This window comes from Brienomyrus brachyistius, chromosome 11, assembly GCF_023856365.1.
Source record: "Brienomyrus brachyistius isolate T26 chromosome 11, BBRACH_0.4, whole genome shotgun sequence".
In the NCBI taxonomy this organism is placed as follows: domain Eukaryota; kingdom Metazoa; phylum Chordata; class Actinopteri; order Osteoglossiformes; family Mormyridae; genus Brienomyrus; species Brienomyrus brachyistius.
This window is the reverse complement of record NC_064543.1, coordinates 1041527-1065799: the sequence shown is the minus strand read 5'-3', so window position 1 is coordinate 1065799 and position 24273 is coordinate 1041527. Positions and strand designations below refer to the sequence as shown.

Here is a 24273-nt window from a genome sequence, read left to right as displayed (position 1 = left end):
GAATGCATCGCTAAAACTAAATTCTACTACAGTCTATTCGATTAAATTTCAAACATTTTATCAAAACCCAAATCAACAAAGTCGAGCCAGCCCCCGTAATACACCGCACAAAGAAAGTTTCCTTTAAAAATTGAAATGCATAGTCGTGTAATTAAAAAACGCATTAAGACAATAAGCTACAGATCACGCCCACTGTGGTCGAGGATGCTGAGCGCAACAAGTCCGCCGTCTGCACGCCTGCTTGTCTGCGTGCCTGACTGCTCGCCTGCGTGCCCGTCTGCATGCCTGCCTGCTCGCCTGCCTGCCGCCTCCCCGGTCCGTCAGTCCAGGAAACTGAAACTGCGCTCTGCTCGTCGGCTTCTCTACTTTCTTGCTTCCACTTGTGCCGGAGATGCGGAACCCGAACTTCCATCGCTAGTCTGCGAGAGACATGAGCCGCTACTGGGCGGTCACTTGTCGCGCTGAAGGTAAGTTTATGGTGAGCCGCTGGAAGCGGGAGTTTGAGAATAAGAAAATGTACTGAAATAAAATCAGACGAAAATCTGTGTGTGCATCATCGGCTCACCTCGCGCAACAACCGCAGTCCTCTTGGACTACTTGTATTAAGCATGTATTACTCAGACCTGTTAAACCTATTTTTGAAACAGTATTAATAATAAAAACCCCATGACTTCCTGTGTATAAATATCTCTAATTTATATTCCTCCTGTTCACACGAGTCGACTAATCGGGAATGGTATTTAATTATATCTGCCTGCACGTTATATTAGAATAAGTGAAAACATTGTCGGAGAAGTGTGATGGTGCAGAATGCGATCTGCGCGCCCCCGATGTTTTCTTTCACTATACGCACCTCATGCTGGTGGCGGAAATTTGCACCACAGTAAGATTTACCTAAGAATCACTTCAAAGGACGTTTAGCTTTCAATAAAAGTTCGTAAGAAGGAAGTGGGTGGGGGGTAATGAGCTTACCAGTGTGTGCCTTACTATTTTTAAACCCTCTTTGAGTCAATAATGTCTGAAATACGGAAATAACGTAAACGAATCAAATAAAAGTGTTTAGAACGCCGTTCAGTGTAGCTCAGCTAATGAACGCGGTGTCCCCACTGGACAAGAAAGGCACAGAAGTAATGAAGCATTTTTTACTGACTGCCGAGGACATGCTTGCCATTTGGCAGGTAGGAGATGGACACCAGGAGCAGATACAGTGTAGTGCCATTTTTGGGCTCTGTCAAGGTGACCTTTTTCCCTCCTGCACCTGAAAGGCACGCCGTCCATCAGCCGAAGATCTATTTATGGCATTGGATAGCAGCAGGAGTGATTCTTGTGGAGAGGGTCGCCGGAGGGCGGGCCGCTCCTTCAGCTCTCGCTGTTCCTGATGTTGTAACCGCTGTGTGCTAAGGCCAGTGGCTGTCAGGGGTAGATTTGCTAGGCGAGACGCAAAAATGCTGATGGGGCAATTTGGAGGAAGGAATTCTTTGCTGGTTCTGACTGGAGCTGAGAGGCTGCAGGGCCGAGTAAGTGGATTAAGGTAATTGGATTTTGGGTGGTCTGGTGACGACCTGGTAAATGTGTTTTAATAAGGAATGTCTGGCAGTGTCCTGCACGAAGGCCTCGCTTGATGGGGCTGTGCATCGGTGCCGTACGTAACCCTGTGAAGACCTCTTACAGTGGCTCATCACTGCATCCTTAATGAGCCCGATTTTGCTAATGGAATTTTAAAAGGATGGTTCTGGGAGTTCGGCGTAGCTCCTGTCATCTGTCGCCCCGAGTTTTATCTGGCTTGTAAATCAATATGGTGTCTTTCAGTGCATGATTACATGCCTAATTATGGCGCTGATGCTGACAGGTGTGTGTTTCTATGTGTCTGGCTGTCGGTGTGGAGCTTTCCGTTGGCTAAAGACAAGTTTTAAGAGACGATGTTCTCTAAAGTATGTTAAACAACAGACACTGAATCAACACAAGCACAACAAACACAGCAAGTGTCGTGTGAATAAAGGCAGGATGCACACAGGTAGCAAAAAAAATGCAAAATGATGTGTAGAAATATATAAATAAGCAGAGGAAGTCAAGTGAATTCTTTTTTTTTTTAATCTTTGTATTGATATTCAATGCTTGAAAACAATGATACATCAACAGAATTACATGTGTTTTCTTTTTCATATAAATGAAGTCCACAGTAAAACAGAACCGCCCTAAAAGGGCTTATCGCTTTATTACTTTATTTAGTGCAGGGTGGGGGAAATAAGGGTAACCTTTCAAAGTGAATTCTGCTCATAACCTTTAAAGCGCTTGAAGCAGGCAGAGTGCATTGTGGGATTGGCTTCTTTGAAGTCTGGGCAGATTTATCTATAGAAATCTATAGTAATATTGTAGTGCGATTGAGCTGCAGTCCGTTCAGTGGGTTTCTCGGTTCAAGAATCCCATGATCTTGTTTTGACTTTCAGGTAGATTTTTAATATAATATATTTCCTGTCTTTGAAGTTGGAGCAGAGCCAGTAGAGCTCAGGAGTTACTTACCGGCATTTCCGGCTGCAGCACTGAGGTTTAACGCTCACTGTCTGTGGGGGTGTTTGGTTTGCAGTGACTGGCTGCTCCCGGCCTCTGAAGGCTGTGTGCTCTTCATTTCACATCTTGGACATGAACAGACACCAGGGCTGATGCTGCAGTGCATGCTGGGATTACGCTCTTATATTCAGTAAATGAGCTCGTCTCCTTGGCCTCTTGAGGATCCTGCCAGATTGAGAGCCTGAAGGGTTGCTTAAAGCCAAGCACCCTGGTTGGCCTGGAGTTGCCGTAGAGACCTTTATCATCTTTCTGCCCCCCTGTGACAAGGCGACAGCACTGCCTTGCAGGTCTACATGTTCCTCGTGTGTCCTCACTGGAAACAGGATACCATTCCATCCATTGCCCCCCCGGGGTGCTAGGGATCGAGCCATCTTCTGATGTCATGTCAGTTGGAGAATGAGATCACTTCGCCCCTCTTCTTCTTTCCTGGTTTAGCCCCTGGTAATGGCAGTCCGGCATGTGCAGCACTGCCTTTGTGTGAGCTGCGTTCAGCCTCTCCCCAGAGTGCCAGCCGTCCTGGACACTTCAAACTGCGGCACCAAATGCACAGCTAGCTTTTTCTTGCCAATATGCACCTTTAAATGAAGTATTTAATATTGCAAACCTCGAAGGACTGATTGCGATGAGGGTGTCGTGGATTGGCACCGTTTCTGGGCGGCACTTGTTATTCACAGCGCTGCTGCTGCTGTTCACTGGCCACTGATTGGCCTTTGTAAGGAGGTGAGCAGAGCACGCCTTTAGAAGTCTTCTTTAGATGCTTGTCTCGTATAGTTTCCTGCTTCTCTGTCTGCTGAGTGGAAATTTGTCTGGCTCCCAGAAGCTATAGGGATTATGCCCATAGTATTTATATATTTTCTTCATTCAGGACAAAAATACTCTTGACATAGTAACTTAAAACCAGACAAGATGTGGTATTTTTTATCTTTAAGCTGGAAAACTAGAGCTTTATGTATTTTTTAAAGCCTGATTATCTGTGTGCTGTACCTTGGCACCAGTATCCTGAAAATCACTTGCTCTACTTTTAGAGCGTCCCCAGAGGACTGTCACAAACAGCAGCCGGCCAAGCTCCAGATTAATGTGCGTAAATCCCTCGCTGCCGAGAGCGCCGTGCTTCACGCCCAGTCTCCGCAGCTTGGAAGAGACGCGAGTAACGAAGTTACTAGGCTGGGGTTTCTGTAGAAGCAGATGAGATGGATGGGTGTTCCTGCTCCTCTTCACTGCTGCACCCCTCGATTTGTCATGCAAATGGGTCTCCATGGCAATTACGACCTCAGTCATGTTTTTAAATGCGTCAGATGAATGGTCTGTCTGTCTGTCTGTCTCTCTGTCTGTCTCTCTGTCTGTCTCTCTGTCTCTCTCTGTCTCTCTGTCTGTCTCTCTGTCTCTCTCTCTCTCTCTCTCTCTCTCTCTGTCTGTCTGTCTCTCTCTCTCTGTCTCTCTCTCTGTCTCTCTGTCTCTGTCTGTCTATCCATCATCTGCCTGTCTTCTTTCCTTCCTTGCATTTTTGTGGATGAACTCTGGAAATGGCATATGTCATGATTACTAGCCTCAAAAGCTGTTAAAAACCTGAACCAATTTCTTATAAATGGAAGTTACCAGAAAGGCCTGAAAGCTGAGCTTTGCTCTGCGGGCGTCAGGCTGCGTGAAAGATGGAGGATTTGCAGAAAATGATTCATTAAAAGGGGATTATGGTCTTGTTTCTGGCATGAGTCCCACAGGCGTAATCGTCAGGCCAGGCTTGCTGCCCCCTTTCCCCCACCCCCACTTTCTGTCTCATAATCTTTGTTTCTCATAACAGTGTTTAATCTGGGCCCATCTGCAAAATCAGGCCGTTCTGCTTCTCATCAGCAAAGGTCATATATGTGTTTTTTGTGTAAATAGAGTAATCCTATGTATGTCTGCATACTGTAGTTGGGTTTGATTTTCACCGTTATTTCCTGTCACATGGGAGCAGTGTTTACCTTCCCGAGCAGATGACGATCAGATAGGAACGATAGACGGTATCTTCGCTTCGTAAACATCAGCGGAAGGGATCCCTGTTTAACTGGCCTTTCTGTGGATTTCTGGGGAGAGTGAAGTGACTTTTGGTGGGAGGAACGCCGCCTTTTCTCTCTGCAGTAGGATGTCAGGTTAAATTAAAAACAAGAAGGAGGCGAGTGTGCAGCAGGAGAATGATGTGATGTGGCTGGGAGAGATGCAACAGGCGAGTGATGTGCCGTGGCTGGGAGACATGCAGCAGGCGAGTGATGTGATGTGGCTGGGAGAGATGCAGCAGGTGAGTGATGTGATGTGGCTGGGAGAGATGCAGCAGGTGAGTGATGTGCCGCTGCTGAGAGAGTTGCAGGAGGCGAGTGATGTGCCGTGGCTGGGAGAGATGCAGTAGGGGAGTGATGTGTCGCGGCTGGGAGAGATGCAGTAGGTGAGTGATGTGATACAGCAGGCGAGTGATGTGCCACGGCTGGGAGAGATGCAGTAGGCGAGTGATGTGATACAGCAGGCGAGTGATGTGCTGTGGCTGGGAGAGATGCAGTAGGCGAGTGAAGTGCCGCGGCTGGGAGAGATGCAGTAGGTGAGTGATGTGATACAGCAGGCGAGTGATGTGCCACGGCTGGGAGAGATGCAGTAGGCGAGTGATGTGATACAGCAGGCGAGTGATGTGCTGTGGCTGGGAGAGATGCAGTAGGCGAATGATGTGCCGCGGCTGGGAGAGATGCAGTAGGTGAGTGATGTGATACAGCAGGCGAGTGATGTGCCGTGGCTGGGAGAGATGCAGTAGGCGAGTGATGTGCCGCAGCTGGGAGAGATGCAGTAGGTGAGTGATGTGATACAGCAGGCGAGTGATGTGCCGCGGCTGGGAGAGATGCAGTAGGCGAGTGATGTGCCGCGGCTGGGAGAGTTGCAGCAGGCAGGTTGTTTGTTACACCTTTAATTGTGCTTGGCTGCATTTAACGATTTTCCCTCCCGAGGGGGTTAGGGTGCTGCTGAGGGACTGTGTCTGTAAACAGGCCTGGTATGTGAGACAGCAGCATCTCCACTTGTTGTGCACAGGCCCAGGACCATGGCGGAGCAGCAGCAGGAGCAGAGTGAGGAAGTCAGCCTCTCGACCTCGCAGGACCTGGCGGAGACCCTCAAGGAGGAAGACTCTCAGAGCCCCCCGGAGTTCAGGCAAGGCGTAGCACGCATCTGCCGCTTTCTACGTGTGGGCTAATAATGGGGGCTGTGGGCTAATAATAGGGGCTGTGGGCTTCTGCCCCCTGTTGGAGACCAAGAAATTAAAAAGAGGCAATAGAGAAAAACAAACTGATTTATGTTGGATTTCCTTTTAAAGATCAGGTTCATGTGGTTTCTTCTTTCCCTACTTTTTGTCCTTTTCTGTATTGGTTGTCTGTGCCATTATAAAGCACGAAATTATAACACCATCGCAAAAACGTTAGGGGTTGAGAATCAAAAACTGGGCCAAGTGTGATAAACGAATGGATTTGTTGGGTGTGATGTTGGAACCCAAATTAAGATCATAAAAAGATCATTTTGTCCGCAAAGCATTTGCCAGTTATCAGTTGCAACCCCCCCCCCACCCTGTACCTCCTATCTGCACAGACCTTTTGCCCAGGGTAATTCCTGGCTCTGCTCCTTGGAGTGGTTACACACCTACAAAGGCTTTGTCTGAAGCGGCTTCACGCCAAATCACTGGGCTGTGGGACCTTATTTAGCATCACTTTTCTGCTCCTTTAATACCACGATTTACTTACATTTCTTTAAAGGACTTTATTTCTTTAAAAGTAACACGCCTGAAGAGGACAGTTTATGGTCTGTAGCCGCTGGGGATGTATTGGATGACTGGAGTGGTGCTGGTATCCCTGAAAAAGGTTCCCTAAAAAAAGTTCTCCTCAGGAGGAACTGCATATTTTTACTTTCTATTTTAAGGTGCCATTTCGCAGTGTTGGTAACAGCTTTGGTGAGAACTAATAGCCTCTCTGTCCTATTTTTATTATTATTTTTTGTGGCTGGCTTACGATGCTGTAATGGGGGCAGCATGTCAAGTATGTCAAGAGTTGATGCAATGCCCGTAGTTCCATTTCTGCTCCTCTATAAACACCAGTATGTCGGAAACATGAAGACCACATTTGCAGAGTGCGGGTCATGTGGCAGAGGTCTAAAGCGGACCGTGAGAATGTCTGCCCCTCCGTCCGTCACTAAGTACCTTCCGACCCCGAATCCTGTGGTGCCAAATTTTCCTTTCAGTATTAACTGGAGGAGATTATTATGTAGAGATTTTGCTCCACCAAGTGGCAGTTAAAAGCCTTCATGTAAACCAGGGCTGGGAGACCGACTCCATGGAGGGCCGGTGTGGGTGTGGCTTTTTAGGATGACCTTTCCATCAGCCAATCCAGCAGCGGCTTTCAGCTCCAGTCCTGGGGATCCACGGCTGACTGAGAGGCCATCCCAAAAAATGGACCAGGCTCCCCACCGCTAACCGGGATCTTCTGTCCTAGGTGCCCTTGTGCCCCATGGCTTCTGGGAAGACTTGCATTCAAGTGAGAGTGTTGCTGTTTGAGCTTCTGGTTATCCTGGTCAGGGAGGAGAAGGATTGTATCGAGAAGCACCCGGCAGATTGGCAGAGCATACGGACCCCCTACATGACAGAGATGGAAGTTTTTTTTGGGCAGAACCTGTGTGCTTCTTTCAGCCAGCCAGCCCCCAATTCGGGCCTGAGGAAGTCACTTTCAGGAGCCTGTAATGCACGCCTGATATTTTCCCCCAACCTGAGCCACCCGGCAGGCTAGCAGACCCCCCACTGCATATCTGCGCTCAGTAATCTCATCCAGCTATTCATGCTATTCTGCGCTAATACGTTTTAAAGGTGATGTGATAATTAGATTATTTATTCTCTCTTTTGAGGAACACGACACCCAGCTGTGATACTAATTCAGTATTTGTTTCAGTGGCTAACAACGTAAACAGTGGTGCTAGAAATTTAGTTAGAATTTTCTACATAAATATGACTTAAAATATGATCAGACTTTCACATAAATCTAAATAAAGAGACATTAGAGACATCAGGGGAAGCTCTCATCTATTTAAAGAGCATCTGCACTATCAAAATCTTCACAGCATTCCATCAGAAAAAGCTACACCCCTGGTAATACATGTACCCCAAAGTACAGACAACATGAATGTAGCCCCTATTGTATGGAAATGTTCCTCAGTGTCCATTTCTGCTCCTTCACAGGTACATATTCCTACAGCTAAGGTACAACTGGGAGACCCTTGAGGGTGCAGCCCCAGTGATAAGTAATTGTAGCCTCAAAGGTATAAATTGCTACTTTTTTCTGACAGTGCAGGACCTCAGAAAAATAGTTTTTCTAAGAGTTTGGGCTTAGGAGTCCATTGTCAATGCAACACCGTCGTTACCCTCCCTAGGAGTGGCTGACCAGCAAAGACGCTCCGAGAGCAGGGCATGTAATAGTCTGGGAGGTCACAAGGAACCCCAGGATCTAAAGGCCTTTCCTGCATTGACTAAAGTCAGTGTTCATGAGCCTAGCATCAGGAGATCACTGAACAGCAATGGAGAAAGCCAGAACTCTTCCAGAAGAACATTACTACCCATCTGCTGTCTGCTGAACATCACATGAACAAACCAGAAGCTTATAAGAAGAATGTTGTGTGGACAGGTGCGTTCAGCATTGACCTTTTTGGCTTGAACTTGAAGCATTTTATTTGGTGAAAAGCAAACATTGCATTACAGCATCAGAACATTCAGTCAATTCTGAGAGGAACCTCACAATGGTAGTTTCATGGCAGCTTTGTTGCCTCTGGACCTGGACAGCTCGCCATCATTGGTGGAATTCGGAATTATACCATTATTATCCTTAGGAGGCTCTGAGGATATCCTTCTGTGAACTGAAGTTCAAGAGAATGGGGCCCCATGAAGACAGAATTGTCAGACGCTACATTCAAGGATATTTAAGGATATGGGATAATGGGATATGATCATTTAAGGATATGATCATTTATATTATAGCAACATGTGTGTTTGCATTTTCACAACAGTTTTCAGGATAGACGAAGTTGCCCCCCATCCAGGTTGTAATGGAATATTCCACTTTGAGACCTCACACCTACCTGGGGTTTCACAGCTAAGCGGACCAGCACAAAATAGCCTAACAGAAGAAAACGATGCAAAGACACAATGCTTACATCTCCTGTGCCTTAAAACAATTAAAGCATATGAAAAAATTCAAGACTAACCTTGGCAAAAGTGAGAACAGTTACTCTTCCTAAATTTGGCCAACTGACCCACCAGTGTGGTACCTCGCCTGCATCCCACGTCGCCTGCATCCCACGTCGCTAACACCCCACCTCACCTACACCCCACTTCGTCTGCATCCCACGTCGCTAACACCCCACCTCACCTACACCCCACCTCGCCTGCATCCCACGTCGCTAACACCCCACCTCGCCTGCATCCCACGTCGCTAACACCCCACCTCGCCTGCATCCCACGTCGCTAACACCCCACCTCACCTACACCCCACCTCGCCTGCACCCCATATCACATGCACTACACCTTGCCTACACCCCACCTCACTTGCACCCCACCTCGCCTGCACTCCACCTCACCTACACCCCACCTCGCCTGCACCCCACCTCTCCTACACCCCACCTCGCCTGCGCCCCACCTCGCCTGCGCCCCACCTCGCCTGCACCCCACCTCGCCTGCACCCCTCCTCGCCTGCATCCCACCTCTCCTACACCCCACCTCGCCTGCGTCCCACCTCGCCTGCACCCAACCTCTCCTGCACCCCACCTCACCTACACCCCTCCTCGCCTGCATCCCACCTCACCTACAGCCCACCTCGCCTGTGTCCCACCTCACCTACAGCCCACCTCTCCTACACCCCACTTCATGTGCACTCCACCTTGCCTGCACCCCATATCACATGCACTACACCTTGTCTACACTCCACCTCACTTGCACCCCACCAGCTCTGAAACTGACATCTACACTCACGCTTTGTTTTCTAGGCCACCGGGATCTCCTCAGGGCTGGGACAGCACAGCCTCACTTGTCACCTGAGTTCTAATTTTGGCCTGGCAGTGTGACAGACAAGAAACCCCGTATGTCAGAATGGGTGCAGTCTGTCGTGAGAGAAAGCAGCTCCAGACCCTGTGCAATGTTTTATTCTTTTTGTCCTCTTTTAGCACGAGGGAGCTTTTACGCTTCAATCCTGTACCGTACAAAATGCGTTTTCTGCATGAAAAGAGCAGCTAGCCTCCCTTCCTGGAGGCTCTTCAGCACCCATGCAGGCAGATGTCTGGATATTTACCTTCGCAACTGTGAAACATTCTGCTTTCTGGATACCATACAGCTGTCCTGTGAGGGTCAAACTTCTTTTGTCTCTTTGCGTAGTACGTTCAACCATTGCTTTATGGAGAGTCCCTATTTGTGCAGATGCATAATAATCTGTATTCCCATACGTTCCCTGATTGCTCCAAAGGTTCTGGCTCTTGTTACGTGTCTTGTTTTTCTTTTTCTTGGTACTGTATATGCAGTACACTTCAGTGTACTGTGGGGATTAACTGTACCCCGTGCGATGGGGGTGTCGTGTCATGTGACAGCTCGTGACCCATAAAAGGCCACTGACTGAGTTGTAGAGATCAGTGATTGCCTCCGAGTGGTTCCACCAGTGGCTTTGAAGCACGGCCAGTTCTTATTGGGTGCAGGGGAGGTGAGAGACCGCGAGTACTGTAATATGAAACGTTTGAGGGGGGATTTCAGGGTCAAGCAAGCATCCAGGTCCAAACTGATCACAGTTGTAGTTATTGCAGTACTCAGGAAGGTGCGTCTTATGGCTGGAGCTGGGCGGCGATGGGAATATCCTTAAGGTCTGTTCATTCTAACATGCTTTTCATCCAAAGTCCAGTATTTCTCGTATATTTAACTAATAAACACACAAAACATAAACATGTTTGGGTCAGTTTTCCAACTTTACTCCAGCAAGTACAGAAATGTAAGAAAAAAGAAAATGACAATAATGATTTGCCTGTTCTGTCTGAACAATGTGCATGTCTGCATGTTAAAGCGCCGTGAACTTTACTGGTTTATGATGTAGTAAAATCTAGAAGGTTCCTTTTATGAGATTTGATACTGAGCCCTGTATGTTTGGGGCTGAAATGTGATCTTTAATACATGTGTTGTGTATGTTCCGGCTTCCCCTGTCTCAGACCGGCACATCATTCTGTCTGCGTGGATGAGACTGTCTGACCGACCTGTCCTTTCTGTGTCACAGGATCCATCTTATCGACAACTTGTCACACGAGGATGTGAAAAAATGTTACCGTGGATCAGTGAGTCTCTCTTCTCATTTTGGTGACCGAATTGTGCGCAGAGAGATAACACGCCTCTCAAGGGAATCATGGACTCGCCACCTTCCTGACACACACACACACACACGTAGGGTATACCTATCCTTATGGGGCCCGCTCATTCACTTATTTGGGAAAAATGCTAACACTAACTATGACGACCTTAACCCCCACCCTGCCCTAACCATAACCATAAGTAACCAAGCAAAATACAAGAGTTTTTGCATTTTTAGTTTTTTCATAGCAGTGACTGATTTTAATAAAGTAGAGTTTTCCCTTATGGGGACCAGGAAACCGGTCCCCATAAGGGAAAAAAAAAACGGATATTTATCACGTTATGGGGACATTGTGTCCCCATAAGGATAGGTATACCCGCTCGCATACACACACACACACACACACACAGACTTTTGTGTTCTTGTAGCTTTAGGCTTGACACAGGGAGTGAATTTCCTCGTGGTTCAGAGGTACCCTTATTTATCTACCTTAACATAACCCTCTACTCAGAGGTAGCCTTATTTATCTACCTTAACGTAACCCGCTACTCAGAGGTACCCTTATTTATCTACCTTAACGTAACCTGCTACTCAGAGGTACTCTTATTTATCTACCTTAACGTAACCCGCTACTCAGAGGTACCCTTATTTATCTACCTTAACGTAACCCGCTACTCAGTGGTACCCTTATTTATCTACCTTAACGTAACCCGCTACTCAGAGGTACCCTTATTTATCTACCTTAACGTAACCTGCTACTCAATGGTACCCTTATTTATCTACCTTAACGTAACCCGCTACTCAGTGGTACCCTTATTTATGTACCTTAACGTAACCCGCTACTCAGTGGTACCCTTATTTATGTACCTTAACGTAACCCGCTACTCAGTGGTACCCTTATTTATGTTTCCTTCTGAGAAGCCTGGCAACTGTCATATAAAGTTTGTAGCTCTGCATGTTGTGAAACGGGGAAGGTTGAATGGATCTGTTATCACTGTCCATAAAGTATCCCATTATGAAAGACGTGTCTTAATATTGTAATATAGTATGTGTGTCATTTGGGGCCTGGATACGTACTTCCAGTGTTAAATATTAAGAGAACACACCCCTCGCTCAGTCAGAGCTCCAGGAAGCTCGCATGACCTGAGAGGGAGGGACTTGCCGCAAAGCAGAGGAGACGCCGTCCTCTCCACCTGCTTGGGAGTTAGTTGGGTTGCGTTGTTCTTCACTGGGTGGCGCAGTGGCAGGGGGGGGGCAGGCTGCATGACAGGGTTTGCTTAGGATGCTGGGGCTACTTCACCGCTCCCGGCCCCCAACGTTCTGCCCCAGCCGGCCACTCACCTGCCCCTCTCGCTTCTGCCTCCCGCAGACGGTCAGCAAGTACGACTCGCAGTACCACAAGCTCTTCCAGGCCGTGCCCAAGGAGGAGACGCTCATGAAGGGTAAGGAGGCCGGCCGCATGCGCGCCATGTCGCCGTGGTAACGCACACGGACATCTGCAGCGAATGAGCATCTGGAACGCGCCTGGTGGTTTTGGCTGGGATGGGACCACAGCTCCAGCCAAAGGTCTAGCCACTGATAGATGACATCCAGGCAGCAGCGAGAGCTTTCAGCTGCATCCTTGCCTGGTGCAAACCGCTGTTTCCAGTGCAGAGGGGGGTTAGAGGCCTGGGGTTAATCACAGCCAAAGTTTGTTTTGCCTTTTTGCCAGTTTACCATTCCCCCATGGAGGGTGTTGTCATGTCTTGTGTGTGTGTGTGTGTCTGATTGTATCTGTCTGTGTGTGCATATCTGTCTGTTTGTGTTTGCGTGTATGTGCATGTGTGTGTGCGCGTGTTTCTGTCTGCATGTGTGTGTGTCTCTACTTTGCGTGTGTATGCATGTGTCTGTGTTTTGTGTATCTGAGTGTGTCTGATTTATGGGAGAATCTGAGTGTGTGTGTGTGTGTGTGTGTGAGTTTATGTGAGTTTATCTGAGTGTGTGTGTGTGTCTGAGTGTGCGTCTGAGTGTGTGTGTGTGTGTGTGTCTGAGTTTATGTGAGTGTATCTGAGTGTGTGTGTGTGTGTGTCTGTGTGTGTGTGTGTGTGTGTGTGTATGTTTGTCTGAGTGTATGTGTGTGTGTGTGTGAGTATATGTGTGTGTGTCTGAGTGTATGTGAGTGTATCTGAGTGTGTGTGTGTGTGCGTGTGTGTGTGTGCGCGCCTGTGTGTGTGCGTATATGTGTGTGTGTGTGTGTGTGTGCGTATATGTGTGTGTGTGTGTGTGTGCGGCTGCTCTCCCGCTCCCCGTGTCCCTCCCAGTGCTCCACATGCTTGTCACTGCCTCCTTTGATGGGCTCTCCCTGCTCTAATCTGTATTCCGGTGCTCTCCCCCCCTCAGTGTATTCCTGCGCTCTTCTCAGAGACATCCTGCTACAGGGCCGCCTCTATATTTCCAGAAACTGGCTGTGTTTCCATGCCAACCTCTTTGGCAGGGATATCAAGGTGAGGCCCTCTATCATTCTCTGGGGTTCATTCGCTACCCACTGACTCCTATGTTTTTTAAATATATATACAGTACGAAGGAATCTGCTTAATTTTAATTTTATATTGATACAATTGTTTTAAACTGTAATTTTCATATTATATTTTGTGTGTGGTTCCTTTTGATCTGAATTCAGACTTAATTTTTGTGTAATTATTTAGTCCACATCTAGATTTCTCCATGCCGCAGGATCATGTGAAGTGTGTTGGGAATACTGATGCTCTCTTTATTTTATTCGTTTGACAAGTATTCCTTTCCACGTTTGTTTTATCTTTATTTTATTCCATAAATCTCTATCTAAACTCTACTTCTGATATGGAATATGGGTCCTAAGCCCTTAAATGGTGAACGGTCGGCACACATTCCCTGTTGAGGCTGTACTGGCAGGTCATTGACTGTAATCAGGGTGGCCTGTGTACACAGTGGGCTGTTATTTGTGGACCTTTCTGCAAATGGACATCTGGACCCCGTTTAGCAGAAAGCGTGGCTCTTGTGAGCTCCCACAAAGGAGCAGGGGATTTGGGCCGCGACCACATGTGCGGAGTACCTGATTAGCACGGCATTCTCTTCGTCACCTTACATGCATTTATATTTTCAGTAAGTGGTCAGGAAACAGTGTGACATGGTGGCTAAGTGGCTAGTGCTGTTGCCTTGCACTTCCAGGGTGTTGGTTCACATCCTGACTATAACTTGGGTTTGTGGAGTGAACGTCTGTGTCGCACAGCCTCCCTCTGGGTAGCCCATTTTCATCCTTCCATCCATAAAGATGCAGTCAGATTTGTTGGTATCTCTATATCGCCCGTCGTGTGCTGGTATCTCTGAATCGCCCGTCGTGTGCTGGTATCTCTGAATCGCCCGTCGTGTGCTGGTATCTCTGAATCGCCCGTCGTGTGCTGGTATCTCTGAATCGCCCGTCGTGTGCTGGTATCTCTGAATCGCCCGTCGTGTGCTGGTATCTCTGAATCGCCCGTCGTGTGCTGGTATCTCTGAATCGCCCGTCGTGTGCTGGTATCTCTGAATCTCCCGTCGTGTGCTGGTATCTCTGAATCGTCCGTCGTGTGCTGGTATCTCTGAATCGTCCGTCGTGTGCTGGTATCTCTGAATCGCCCATCGTGTGCTGGTATCTCTGAATCGCCTGTCATGTCTAAGCGTATGCCCTGTAAGAGACTGGCATTCCGTTCAGGGTGTCCCTGCACTTGGTTCCAGGCTCACCATGACACTCTACTGGGAAGCCAGTTATGGAAGATGGATAGATGGATTGAAAAAACAAAAACTTGCCTCATTAAGAAAACTGCCTGCATGACTGAAGCTCTATAAGTCATTTTATATTTGCTATATCCAAGATCATCCAGTGATGTTTTACCGCTACAGAAATGATAGCATTTAGATTATAACATTTAAAAATATTATATAATTATTTATTTTACATTAATATTATAATATTAATATTTGAAAATTACAGTTTAAAACTGTATCAATGTAAAGCTACGATTAATATTATAATACTAAAAGTAACAGGAGAAACAGGAATATTCACAAGACAGACTCAGCTGGCTTATGAGTGTCAGCTAATGCAGCTGGCAGTCAGTGTCACACGTTAAACACATCGCTTCAGAATAACATAATGAGGCAATTCTCAGTGCAAATAGGTTCCTCTGTGGTTCTTGTGGGCCACACCTTTTGTATTCTACCGATGTTTGCACTTTGTCATGTGAGGGAAGTCAGGTGACTGTTTGCTAAATTTGGCAGCTAAGATTTATATTACGGCATCTGGCAGACGTGCTTCATGGTCTCACCAGTGAAGATATCCTGAAGATGGACGAGTTGTTACAGGTGTGTGTGATGTGGCCTTCGGTCAGACAGTGTTCCGGCACAAAAAGGAGGATGTTTCGGCCGATGGACTGGTCCTGCTGGCTCCCTGTCAGCATCGGCCTTGTGGCTCCTCATCAAGCATTTTAAATTCACCTGACATTCAGCGTGTGCTTTGGAGACGACGTCTTCAAAGGGGGGGGGGGGGGGCCTGCACATTTTCGGGTTTCCCCTCATTTAACACACCTCATTCAGCTCCTTGCACCATGTTGTGTTACCACACAGCTATTGAGCTGAATCATCTGTGGGAAAAGAGGGAAAGAACTAAAGTACACGGCGCTCTGCCCCCAGGACTGGAGTCCCCTGCTACAGCGAGAAGCAGAAACGGTTAATGGCTGTAGGTCCTTTTCTTGGGTTTAAACCTCTTCTGAACCCCTCTGGGGTAGCAGGCTAAAACACAGTGCCCATTATCTGAAGGTCGTCGGTTCAAATCCTGTTGTTGGCAGAGTGATATCACTGTTAGGCTCTTAACCCCAACTGCTCAAAGGACTGTCTAACCCTTTGGCTAAATCAGTGAGGCCTAGTTTGATTTAAACTGCTGCAATATCTTCTAGCGTGTTTACAGATTTGACTACATTATGTTCCCTCCACCTTTTTTGTTTTTTTACTTATCAGCTGTTCATTCCTCCACTGGTATGTAAAACCCAGCTGCTTAAGCTCCAAGCCATTGAAATTGTTGGGGGCGGAGTGAATTCTGGGATAGATTCCATGCAGCGTGCTGAGGCTGCACCCCGCGGAAGGACACTCTGTGTGCCTGAACGCGCCTCCTGTCCTCCTGCAGGTGGCGATACCCGTGGTGTCTGTGCGGCTGGTGAAGAAGCACAAAACGGCCGGGCTGGTGCCGAATGGACTGGCCATCACCACGGACACCAGTCAGAAGGTGGGGCTCCCTGCTCTCGCTTCTGCTCAGACTCGCCACGTTGGAGTCTTTACTCCAAGGAGGCACTAAAGCCTGGAGCGGCCTGGACTGGCGATGGTCGCCCATATCAGGGGCCTTCATGGTCACTGCCTGGATGTTTATTACAAAGTCCCCTAATATCTCTTTCTTAAGATCCAATATTTCTGTCCTGCTTTGTGATCCGGTTTCTCTCTACATGCAGTAACAACATCTAATTTTATGTTGTGATTATGGCCTGTTTTACCCCCTGCCCTGGTGTGCCTTACAAAGGTCACCCTAAAGGGCCCCATCATCGAGGCTGACTTGGGTACAGGCAAACGTTCTTTTATACTTTCTTCGGGTTTTTAAAAAAAAATGTAAGAAAAAGATGCAAAGCTTTCTTTGCCTGATTAATAATATTATTATGTTATTTAATTGTATTGTGCCTCAATGTGCCAAAACACGTGCGGTCCTCTGTCCTGTGAAAGTGCTCTTTTGTGGATCATAAGCAGCGTCTCAGTTGATGCTAAGAGGATCTGCTGTATATCACATATCTGTAATGTGACACTTTGTGACAAGCTGACACCTCTCCCCCCAATCTCCTCTACGCAGTATGTGTTCGTGTCCTTGCTGTCCCGTGACAGTGTTTACGATGTCCTGAGGAGGATCTGCACACACCTCCAGGTGAGAGGTCAACATTGAACTTTGGGCATGGTTAACATGCACAGACTTATGGGTAATACTTGCAGACTTGCTGAGCTTTGGACATGGTTATCATGCATAGACTTATGGGTAATACATGCAGACTTGCTGAGATTTGGACATGGTTATCATGCATAGACTTATGGGTAATACATGCAGACTTACTGAGCTTTGGACATGGTTATCATGCATAGACTTATGGGTAATACATGCAGACTTGCTGAGCTTTGGACATGGTTATCATGCATAGACTTATGGGTAATACATGCAGACTTACTGAGCTTTGGACATGGTTATCATGCATAGACTTATGGGTAGTGCATGCAGACTCACTAAGGGCGAATGTTGTGCATATGCTGGACCCCTAACCGAACTGATAGCTTACATTTCACACATACTTGGTGACGTAACTCTCGGTTTAAACTTATCGGGGGGGGGCTTAGTTTGGTGGGTAAGCTAACACACTTTGACAGACATAATATAATTTTACATCAACATGAAGATTTAAACATTTAAACATCGTGCCCTGTAACTGCCTAAGCCTTCTGCACAGTGCTGTGCATGGGGGGGGCTGCTGGTTGCCCCCCCCCCTTCCTGTTCCTCACCCCAGCTCTGCCCAGCAGGTCAATGGCAAGAAGAGCCTCAGCTTTAAGCAGGACATGGAGGAGCCCAGCTCCCTGTCACAGGTGAGTGAGGGACATCGCAGCACCTGCAATGCCACCCGGCGAGAATCGGTGGTCAGGTGCTCGGAGCTCTGAGCCGGAACCACTGTAGCGTGGGTCCTGTCTGCCTCCACGGCTATGATCCAGTCAAGCAGAAACCAGCAGGTTACACGAGGAAACCTGCATACATATGTATGGAACAGTAATGTCTGTGCTGGTCCATTTGGGTCACGAGGGCCATGCTCAAAAAACAAGGTAGCAGATGGATCCCAGAGATGGATCCCAGGGGGTGTTTATTTACAGTGTGGGTGGGTGATTTAGGTGCTGGAGGTGTAGGGGGAATTCTGTTTCCTGTCCCCGGTGTTGGGGGGCCTGTCTTCGTGCAGCACCTCGTAGGGGGAGGCAGGGAGGTGGGCATCGCTCAGGACCACCAGCTGTCATTCTGCGGCTGCTTTGGGGTGTTTTCAGAGCTCTTCTCCCCTGCTTGGCGCGGCATGGGAGGCCCCCTTAAAGCCCCTGGGAGCTGGAAGACCCCCCAAGTCCGTCGCCTTCAGCTGGCAGTCATATCTGCCTGAGTAATATCTGTCCCGGCTTGCTGGGTCATTTTCACTCCGTGCTCTAATCCTCTGGCGCGATGATGAATCCTCCAAGGCTCCACTGTCACGCGGTTCTGTGCTGGGTTTGGATTTCAGAGGCTTTGAAATAGGATCCAAAAGGAGCTCCCATTTAAGGCTTTTCACACTGTAAAGGGCACTTTGTTGATGGTGTCCATTCAAAAGTTATTTTCATCGCATCAGAGTTTACAGAAAAACATCCACACCTCACTAAAGTGGGATGAAGGTTATTGGGTAAATTTGGTTGTACTTTCACGGAATCCTGGATTTCTCTTATTGCAGGGATATAATCTTCTGGCTGGTGGACCCTGTTTAGCCCTGGATCGTGTAGCCACAGGCTGCTGCGCACCGGTCTGGTGCAGCAATGGGGAGCCCAGGTTTGTCAGGGACCACAGGTCCTGCTCAGGGTGTTCAGGTTAGATGTAAGTGCAGCTGGTGCTTCAGGTGTAAAGGTGTTTCTAATGGAAACATAAACCATTGACAACTTAGTAAGTTTTTAAGATCAATGCATTTGTATGTTACATGTGTGTCCAATTACTGATTACTGTGATGATAGATCCTCTCATAACACATCGTTCCATCCATTCATACATCAGTCTTCCAGCTACTCATCCATTGCAGGGTCACAAGGAGACAGCAGGGTCTCTTTGGTCAGTGTGTGCAGGGTCTCCTAGGCCAGCATGTGTAGGGTCTCCTCAGCTGCCGTCCATAGGGTCTCCTCAGTCTGTGTGTGCGTGGGGTCGCCTCAGCCGGCATGTGTGGGGTCTCCTCAGTCTGCGTGTGCGGGGTCTCCTCAGTCTGCGTGTGCGGGGTCTCCTCAGTCGGCATGTGCGGGGTCTCCTCAGTCGGCGTGTGCGGGGTCTCCTCAGTCTGCATGTAGGAGGTCTCCTCAGTCAGTGTGTGCAGGGTCTCCTCAGTCGGTGTGTGCAGGGTCTCCTCAGTCGGTGTGTGCGGGGTCTCCTCAGTCGGCGTGTGCGGGGTCTCCTCAGTCGGAATGTAGGAGGTCTCCTCAGTCGGCGTGTGCGGGGTCTCCTCAGTCTGCATGTAGGAGGTCTCCTCAGTCGGCGTGTGCGGGGTCTCCTTAGTCTGCATGTAGGAGGTCTCCTCAGTCGGCATGTGCGGGGTCTCCTTAGTCGGCGTGTGCGGGGTCTCCTCAGTCTGCATGTAGGAGGTCTCCTCAGTCGGCATGTGCGGGGTCTCCTTAGTCGGCGTGTGCGGGGTCTCCTCAGTCGGCGTGTGCGGGGTCTCCTCAGTCGGCGTGTGCGGGGTCTCCTCAGTCGGCGTGTGCGGGGTCTCCTCAGTCGGTGTGTGCGGGGTCTCCTCAGTCGGTGTGTGCGGGGTCTCCTCAGTCGGCGTGTGCGGGGTCTCCTCAGGCGGCGTGTGCGGGGTCTCCTCAGTCGGTGTGTGCGGGGTCTCCTTAGTCGGCGTGTGCGGGGTCTCCTCAGTCGGCGTGTGCAGGGTCTCCTCAGTCGGCATGTAGGAGGTCTCCTCAGTCAGTGTGTGCGGGGTCTCCTCAGTCGGTGTGTGCGGGGTCTCCTCAGTCGGTGTGTGCGGGGTCTCCTCAGTCGGCGTGTGCGGGGTCTCCTCAGTCGGCGTGTGCGGGGTCTCCTCTGCTGTCATTCACCCAGTCTTATTCTGGCCTCAGGATGAGTTTCCTGTCCCGGAAGAGTTCCCCCCGGTCCTGAACTGGAGGCGGAAGCCTTCTGTGACCTCCATGTCCTCCTCGCTCCCTGACCTCCTGGGAAAGTCAACCACCAGCCTGAGCACGGTGGAGGCATCATTCCAGGTGGATGCAGCTGTGCAGGGTAAGGAGTTACAGGAAGCTGACAGCCAGCATCGTGCCGAGTCAGGTTCTGCGTGACGCACTCCGGAACCCGTGGAACACAGTCATGCTGTGTTCAGCATTCTGATAGACATCAGTTTTTGTTTGCTGAACCTAAAATTGACAATGGTATTTGTACAGAACATTTCCTGCAGTTTCTTCAAATCATTGACACAAAGCTTAATGTAAAACGATTGCATTTGCAGAGCTCTTTAGATGAAGAGCATGTCTTGTTTGACTTGATTTGACATTTAATATTTGAAAAGAGAAGGTTCTTGGTGGTCTTCTTGCCTCTGCTCTTCGGTCTTTATGTTAAACACTTTTGAAATCCCATCGCAATTGACCAGGTGCCTAAATCTCAGAAATCTCAATTACTGCGCCGGGTCCTCTAGTCATGAGATGCTCTCCAGTGCTCTAATTTTAAATATGGGGGTGGAGTTTGATTTGGCCTCAAGGTTTTTCGGATTGAAGCCTATTCTGTGATGCAGTGGATGGTACAGGCAAGCCTAGGATGGTCAAAATTAATTTATACCCTTGAATTTTTCTGCTTGTGCTCCTTAGACACCAAAATTATTTTATACTGTGTTTTCCGAACAGTGTCACCAAAATTTGCAGTATCTGACAGTATTTATTCTGTCTGAGGATTGAATGACTTTAATCAGAATTAGGTTTTTTTTTCCTGTAACATGCCTGTAGTCAGAAGTCTTGAAAAACCAGTTCCCTGTTAAAACAATCATTTTAATTCACCTGCAAATATCCTATTACAAAGCCAGTGACGGCAGTAGGACGCCATGCCAGATTAGCAGAGATTGAGTACTCAGGTTTCACTTTGTAATGGAGTCATGCTTTTAGATATTTAATTTTCAGGATAAGAGTTGAGGGAGGCAGGAATGTACAACCAGCCCCCTCTTTAAAAGGACTAGAGGCCGCTTCTGAGTTTATATATCAGGAAGAGACCACAACTTTGGCCTTGGGTGTGTGCTGCAGAGGGAAGCCTGCGGCCTGAGAAGGTTCTCGGTGAGCCGGAACCGCAGCTGGGCCCGATGGAGCATCTCCTCCTCAAGCTCTTCATCGTGCTGTGAGTCCCACGCCTCAGGCGTCTCCTTCCTCCGGCCAGAGTCACATGCTTTGTAAATGTCAGCTTGTCCTGCACGCCTTCCCCCACAACTACATCACGCAAATATTAACTCTTTATTTCATTCCGTAGCAGATGATTTATGCAAAATGGGAGATACATATTGCATGTTGTCCAAAGCACTGTGTTATCCATTGATTGCTAGTAACATTATACAGCAATAATTGATTTTAAATTGCACCTGTTCAATTGCAAATGTAAATAGCGATTATTGAATATAAACTTGGTGTTACAAATGCATTGCTTTGGTCTTTTAATTTAGATTTCTCCCCTCTTTCTACTGCCATCTAGTGTACAAATGTGGAATGCCTTCATTTTCACCTCAGTACAGTGGAATACATTAAATTTATTCCAGTCTGTTACTGTGATTTGTAATTGTCTTTAAAAAAATCTGCTTCATATTTTTGATAAAATAGCATGAATGTTCTTCTTGAAGTGCTTTACGTTCCGCGGAGTTCTCCAGTTTCGGTGACAGTGTTACCCAACGCTCACATGCACCCCCCCCCCTCCCACAGCATCTTCCTGCTCATTCTGTCCTCCTGTTACCTGGCCTTCCGTGTCTGCACCTTAGAGCAGCAGCTCTCTCGCCTGAGCACAAAGCTGGCTCTGCCCATGACAGAGAGGTGAGTCTGATCCGCCCTTCAGGCTCCATGGCAAGGTCATCGCAAAAGTCTGAACCATCAGATCTGATTGGCCGGCTGATTGACGCCCCCATTAAGCACTGAAACAGCACCGCGGTTCTCTCCAACATTGCACAGCAGCCCCCCCGGTGTGCAGGTCTGACGCTCTCATGTGCTCTCCTATGTTTGCTGCCTTCCAGGTAACCCCTGTTTCTCTCTGCATCACGACGGAATAGACCAGACTCCTTGCCCCCCACCCCCCAATGACCTCAGGGCTTCACAGCGACTGACAGTTTGACATCCTGATATTGTACAGAGACTCTATAAACTGCGTATTCCGGAAGAAAAAGCAAGAGGATTATGTATCAAAGGAAGATGGGAAGTGAAGTTCTGTTCAGTGATGGACTGCAGGATGTCCTGGTCTTCGAGTCCAGCTGGACACCCTTGGGGCAGCAGCCCTGCCCTGTGTCTGGTCCTCCATGTCCCAAATGTGCAGGGTTATGGTCTAACCTGAAGGTCGACAATAGTGACCTAGCAGATGCTTACAGCCCAGACAGTGACGGGAAGCGCCCTGAGATCCTGTGAAGATCCTCCTGCTCTGTAATGCGGGATTTGACTCCAATGAACCTTCAGAAAGTTATGCCATCAGTTGACAAAGACTTGGTAGATTTGAATGAGATGCTTCCCTTTGAGAGTCACAGAATGGGCATAAGTGACATAACTTCCATGCCTAATTTCAGTTTTAAATGTTTTGGAATTACATGACAACATGAACTCCTTTCACCATGTTTCAGGTTCCATAATGAAATATCAGGAGTAACGTCTGACCTGTAAATTATACCTTCTCCGTCGTCTGCTGTAAATCTGCCCTGATTACAGATTCAGTCTTTGCTTTCCCAGTCAAGACACATGAGTGAGATCAAAGTTTCATTCTGAGAACTTTGAAAAAGGCTGTTCCCTTGGTTACTGGGAGAATCGAAAGTCAGTGGCCAAGATACGCAGCAAATAGCTTTTAAGGGCGAGACATTGTAACACTTTTCATGGTTGTTGATAATGTTCCTATCAATCACTTTATTAACGAGCTTAAAATGGTAGATTGCATTTTGATATAGCTGATGGTTCCTTGGCATTCGTTTCAAAACGGACAACTGTTGCCTTGGAGCTGAATTGCAAGCAAGTGCCTACAAAAGCCCTAAATCCAGAGAGGAGGGTCTAGGCTTAACATATGAGGCAACGTGCTTCATGAAAAGGGCTGATTAAGTGGGTGAAAATTAACTGAGATTATGTAGCAAACATATGGATGATTTGTTCCTAGAGGCCTGTAACATACTCGTTAACGAGCGTGGCTAATCTGGGGACACACGGCTGGGGATGCCACTGGATTGCAGTGTGGAAGCATGTAGTCGTCACACTGAACATTTCACGGTCCTTTTGATCTAGTACAAAAGGGGCCGAATGAATCTCATGGACCCTGAAGTCACCCGGTTCCTCAAAATGACCTGGGGGGCGTGTTTCACATGGAAAAAAGTGTGTGTTTTGTATAATTGAAACTACATGGATGTAAGTGCTGAAATATTTGTGTGCAGTTTTATACTGTCATCATAAAGCATCCATTTATTGGGAGGTCAATGCAGTCACTGCCACTGTTAATTACTACTGGAAAAGCAGCAGCGCTTGTGTAAGACAATAAAATCCATGACATTCTGCACTGCTCGGTTCAGCCGGGCCGGTAATATTTCAGTGGTCTTCCTCTTTTTTTCTCCGAGCTGATATTATCCCATGTGTGCGCATCTGAACAGCATTGTTTGCACTTCTTTTGCAGCCTGCACATGTATGTTAATAGATATATGAAAATACATTGTATTAAAAAAGGGAAGATCATTTGCATTACATTTACTGACCCGGAACCACTAAAAGCTCCTCACGTCAGTCTGCGGTGTACGTCAGTCTGCCAATGTATTTCAGCCTGCAGTATAAGTCAGTCTGCAGGATGCAGGACAGGTACGATTACAGCTGTTTCAGATGGTGTGAGCTCTTACCTTCCCACTTAGTGTCCATCGCTAAACGTGTTATAAATTACAGTAAAAGAACAGTTTTATCGTTCTTGTAAATTGCGACTATCCATAGTGTCACACCAGATCACCCAACAGTGGTACATATAACGGTGTCATACACTTTGCCACAGACAGTGGGTGAGAGTGTCCGACCCTCTGCGGGAGAGAATGAGGTCTGTGCTGACAGCCATTATGTTAAAGGACCCCCGGCCCCCGGGACTGTCTGCCCTCGTACACAGGCCTGGCTGAGTGCCCCCAGGGCTCCCCTCGCTCTTTCACTTACCACTGCGGTACCGGCAGCTTTTTGGGTCATGGTCTGCTCATAAGTGCAGAGATTTTTTTTCCCTTTTAGTTGACATGTTTCTGACATATTGAATAATTCATAGACCATCTCCTGGTCATGCAATGGAAGCTTCCTGATGGGTTTGATGGGTTAGGGAAACATTCTGCTGCGTCGGGCACAA

At 47.9% G+C, this 24273-nt stretch overlaps 1 protein-coding gene and 1 long non-coding RNA gene across 4 annotated transcripts; both read left to right on the top strand.

The window, feature by feature from the left end:
* Nucleotides 1-160: 160 nt before the first annotated feature.
* LOC125751766 (GRAM domain-containing protein 2A-like) lies at nt 161-23490 on the top strand. Of its 3 annotated transcripts, none has more exons than XM_049031029.1 (12): nt 161-467; nt 5617-5733; nt 10860-10917; nt 12301-12373; nt 13311-13414; nt 16105-16203; nt 16813-16884; nt 17526-17588; nt 19824-19983; nt 20988-21078; nt 21651-21758; nt 21956-23490. In XM_049031029.1, exons 2-12 carry the CDS (start codon nt 5627-5629, stop codon nt 21957-21959), a joined length of 939 nt encoding a protein of 312 aa, XP_048886986.1. In that variant the 5' UTR covers nt 161-467; nt 5617-5626; the 3' UTR covers nt 21960-23490. The 3 variants fall into 3 exon arrangements, with proteins under 3 accessions (XP_048886986.1, XP_048886985.1, XP_048886987.1); XM_049031028.1 differs by lacking the exon at nt 161-467 and adding an exon at nt 1381-1531; XM_049031030.1 differs by lacking the exons at nt 161-467; nt 5617-5733 and adding an exon at nt 10215-10455.
* On the top strand, nt 17595-19813 carry LOC125751767 (uncharacterized). The gene is made up of 3 exons (XR_007400787.1): nt 17595-19181; nt 19350-19589; nt 19662-19813. It is a non-coding gene; the product is annotated as an uncharacterized LOC125751767 (long non-coding RNA).
* Nucleotides 23491-24273: the final 783 nt, after the last annotated feature.

Bases quoted from the DNA above. Each gene is read 5' to 3' on its own strand.
- LOC125751766 (XM_049031028.1), top strand. From the start codon at position 1,446: ATGCTGATGGGGCAATTTGGAGGAAGGAATTCTTTGCTGGTTCTGACT. The intron at 16,204-16,812 runs GTGGGGCTCCCT...TCCTCTACGCAG, and splicing joins CCACGGACACCAGTCAGAAG to TATGTGTTCGTGTCCTTGCT. The intron at 19,984-20,987 runs GTAAGGAGTTAC...TGTGTGCTGCAG, and splicing joins GGTGGATGCAGCTGTGCAGG to AGGGAAGCCTGCGGCCTGAG.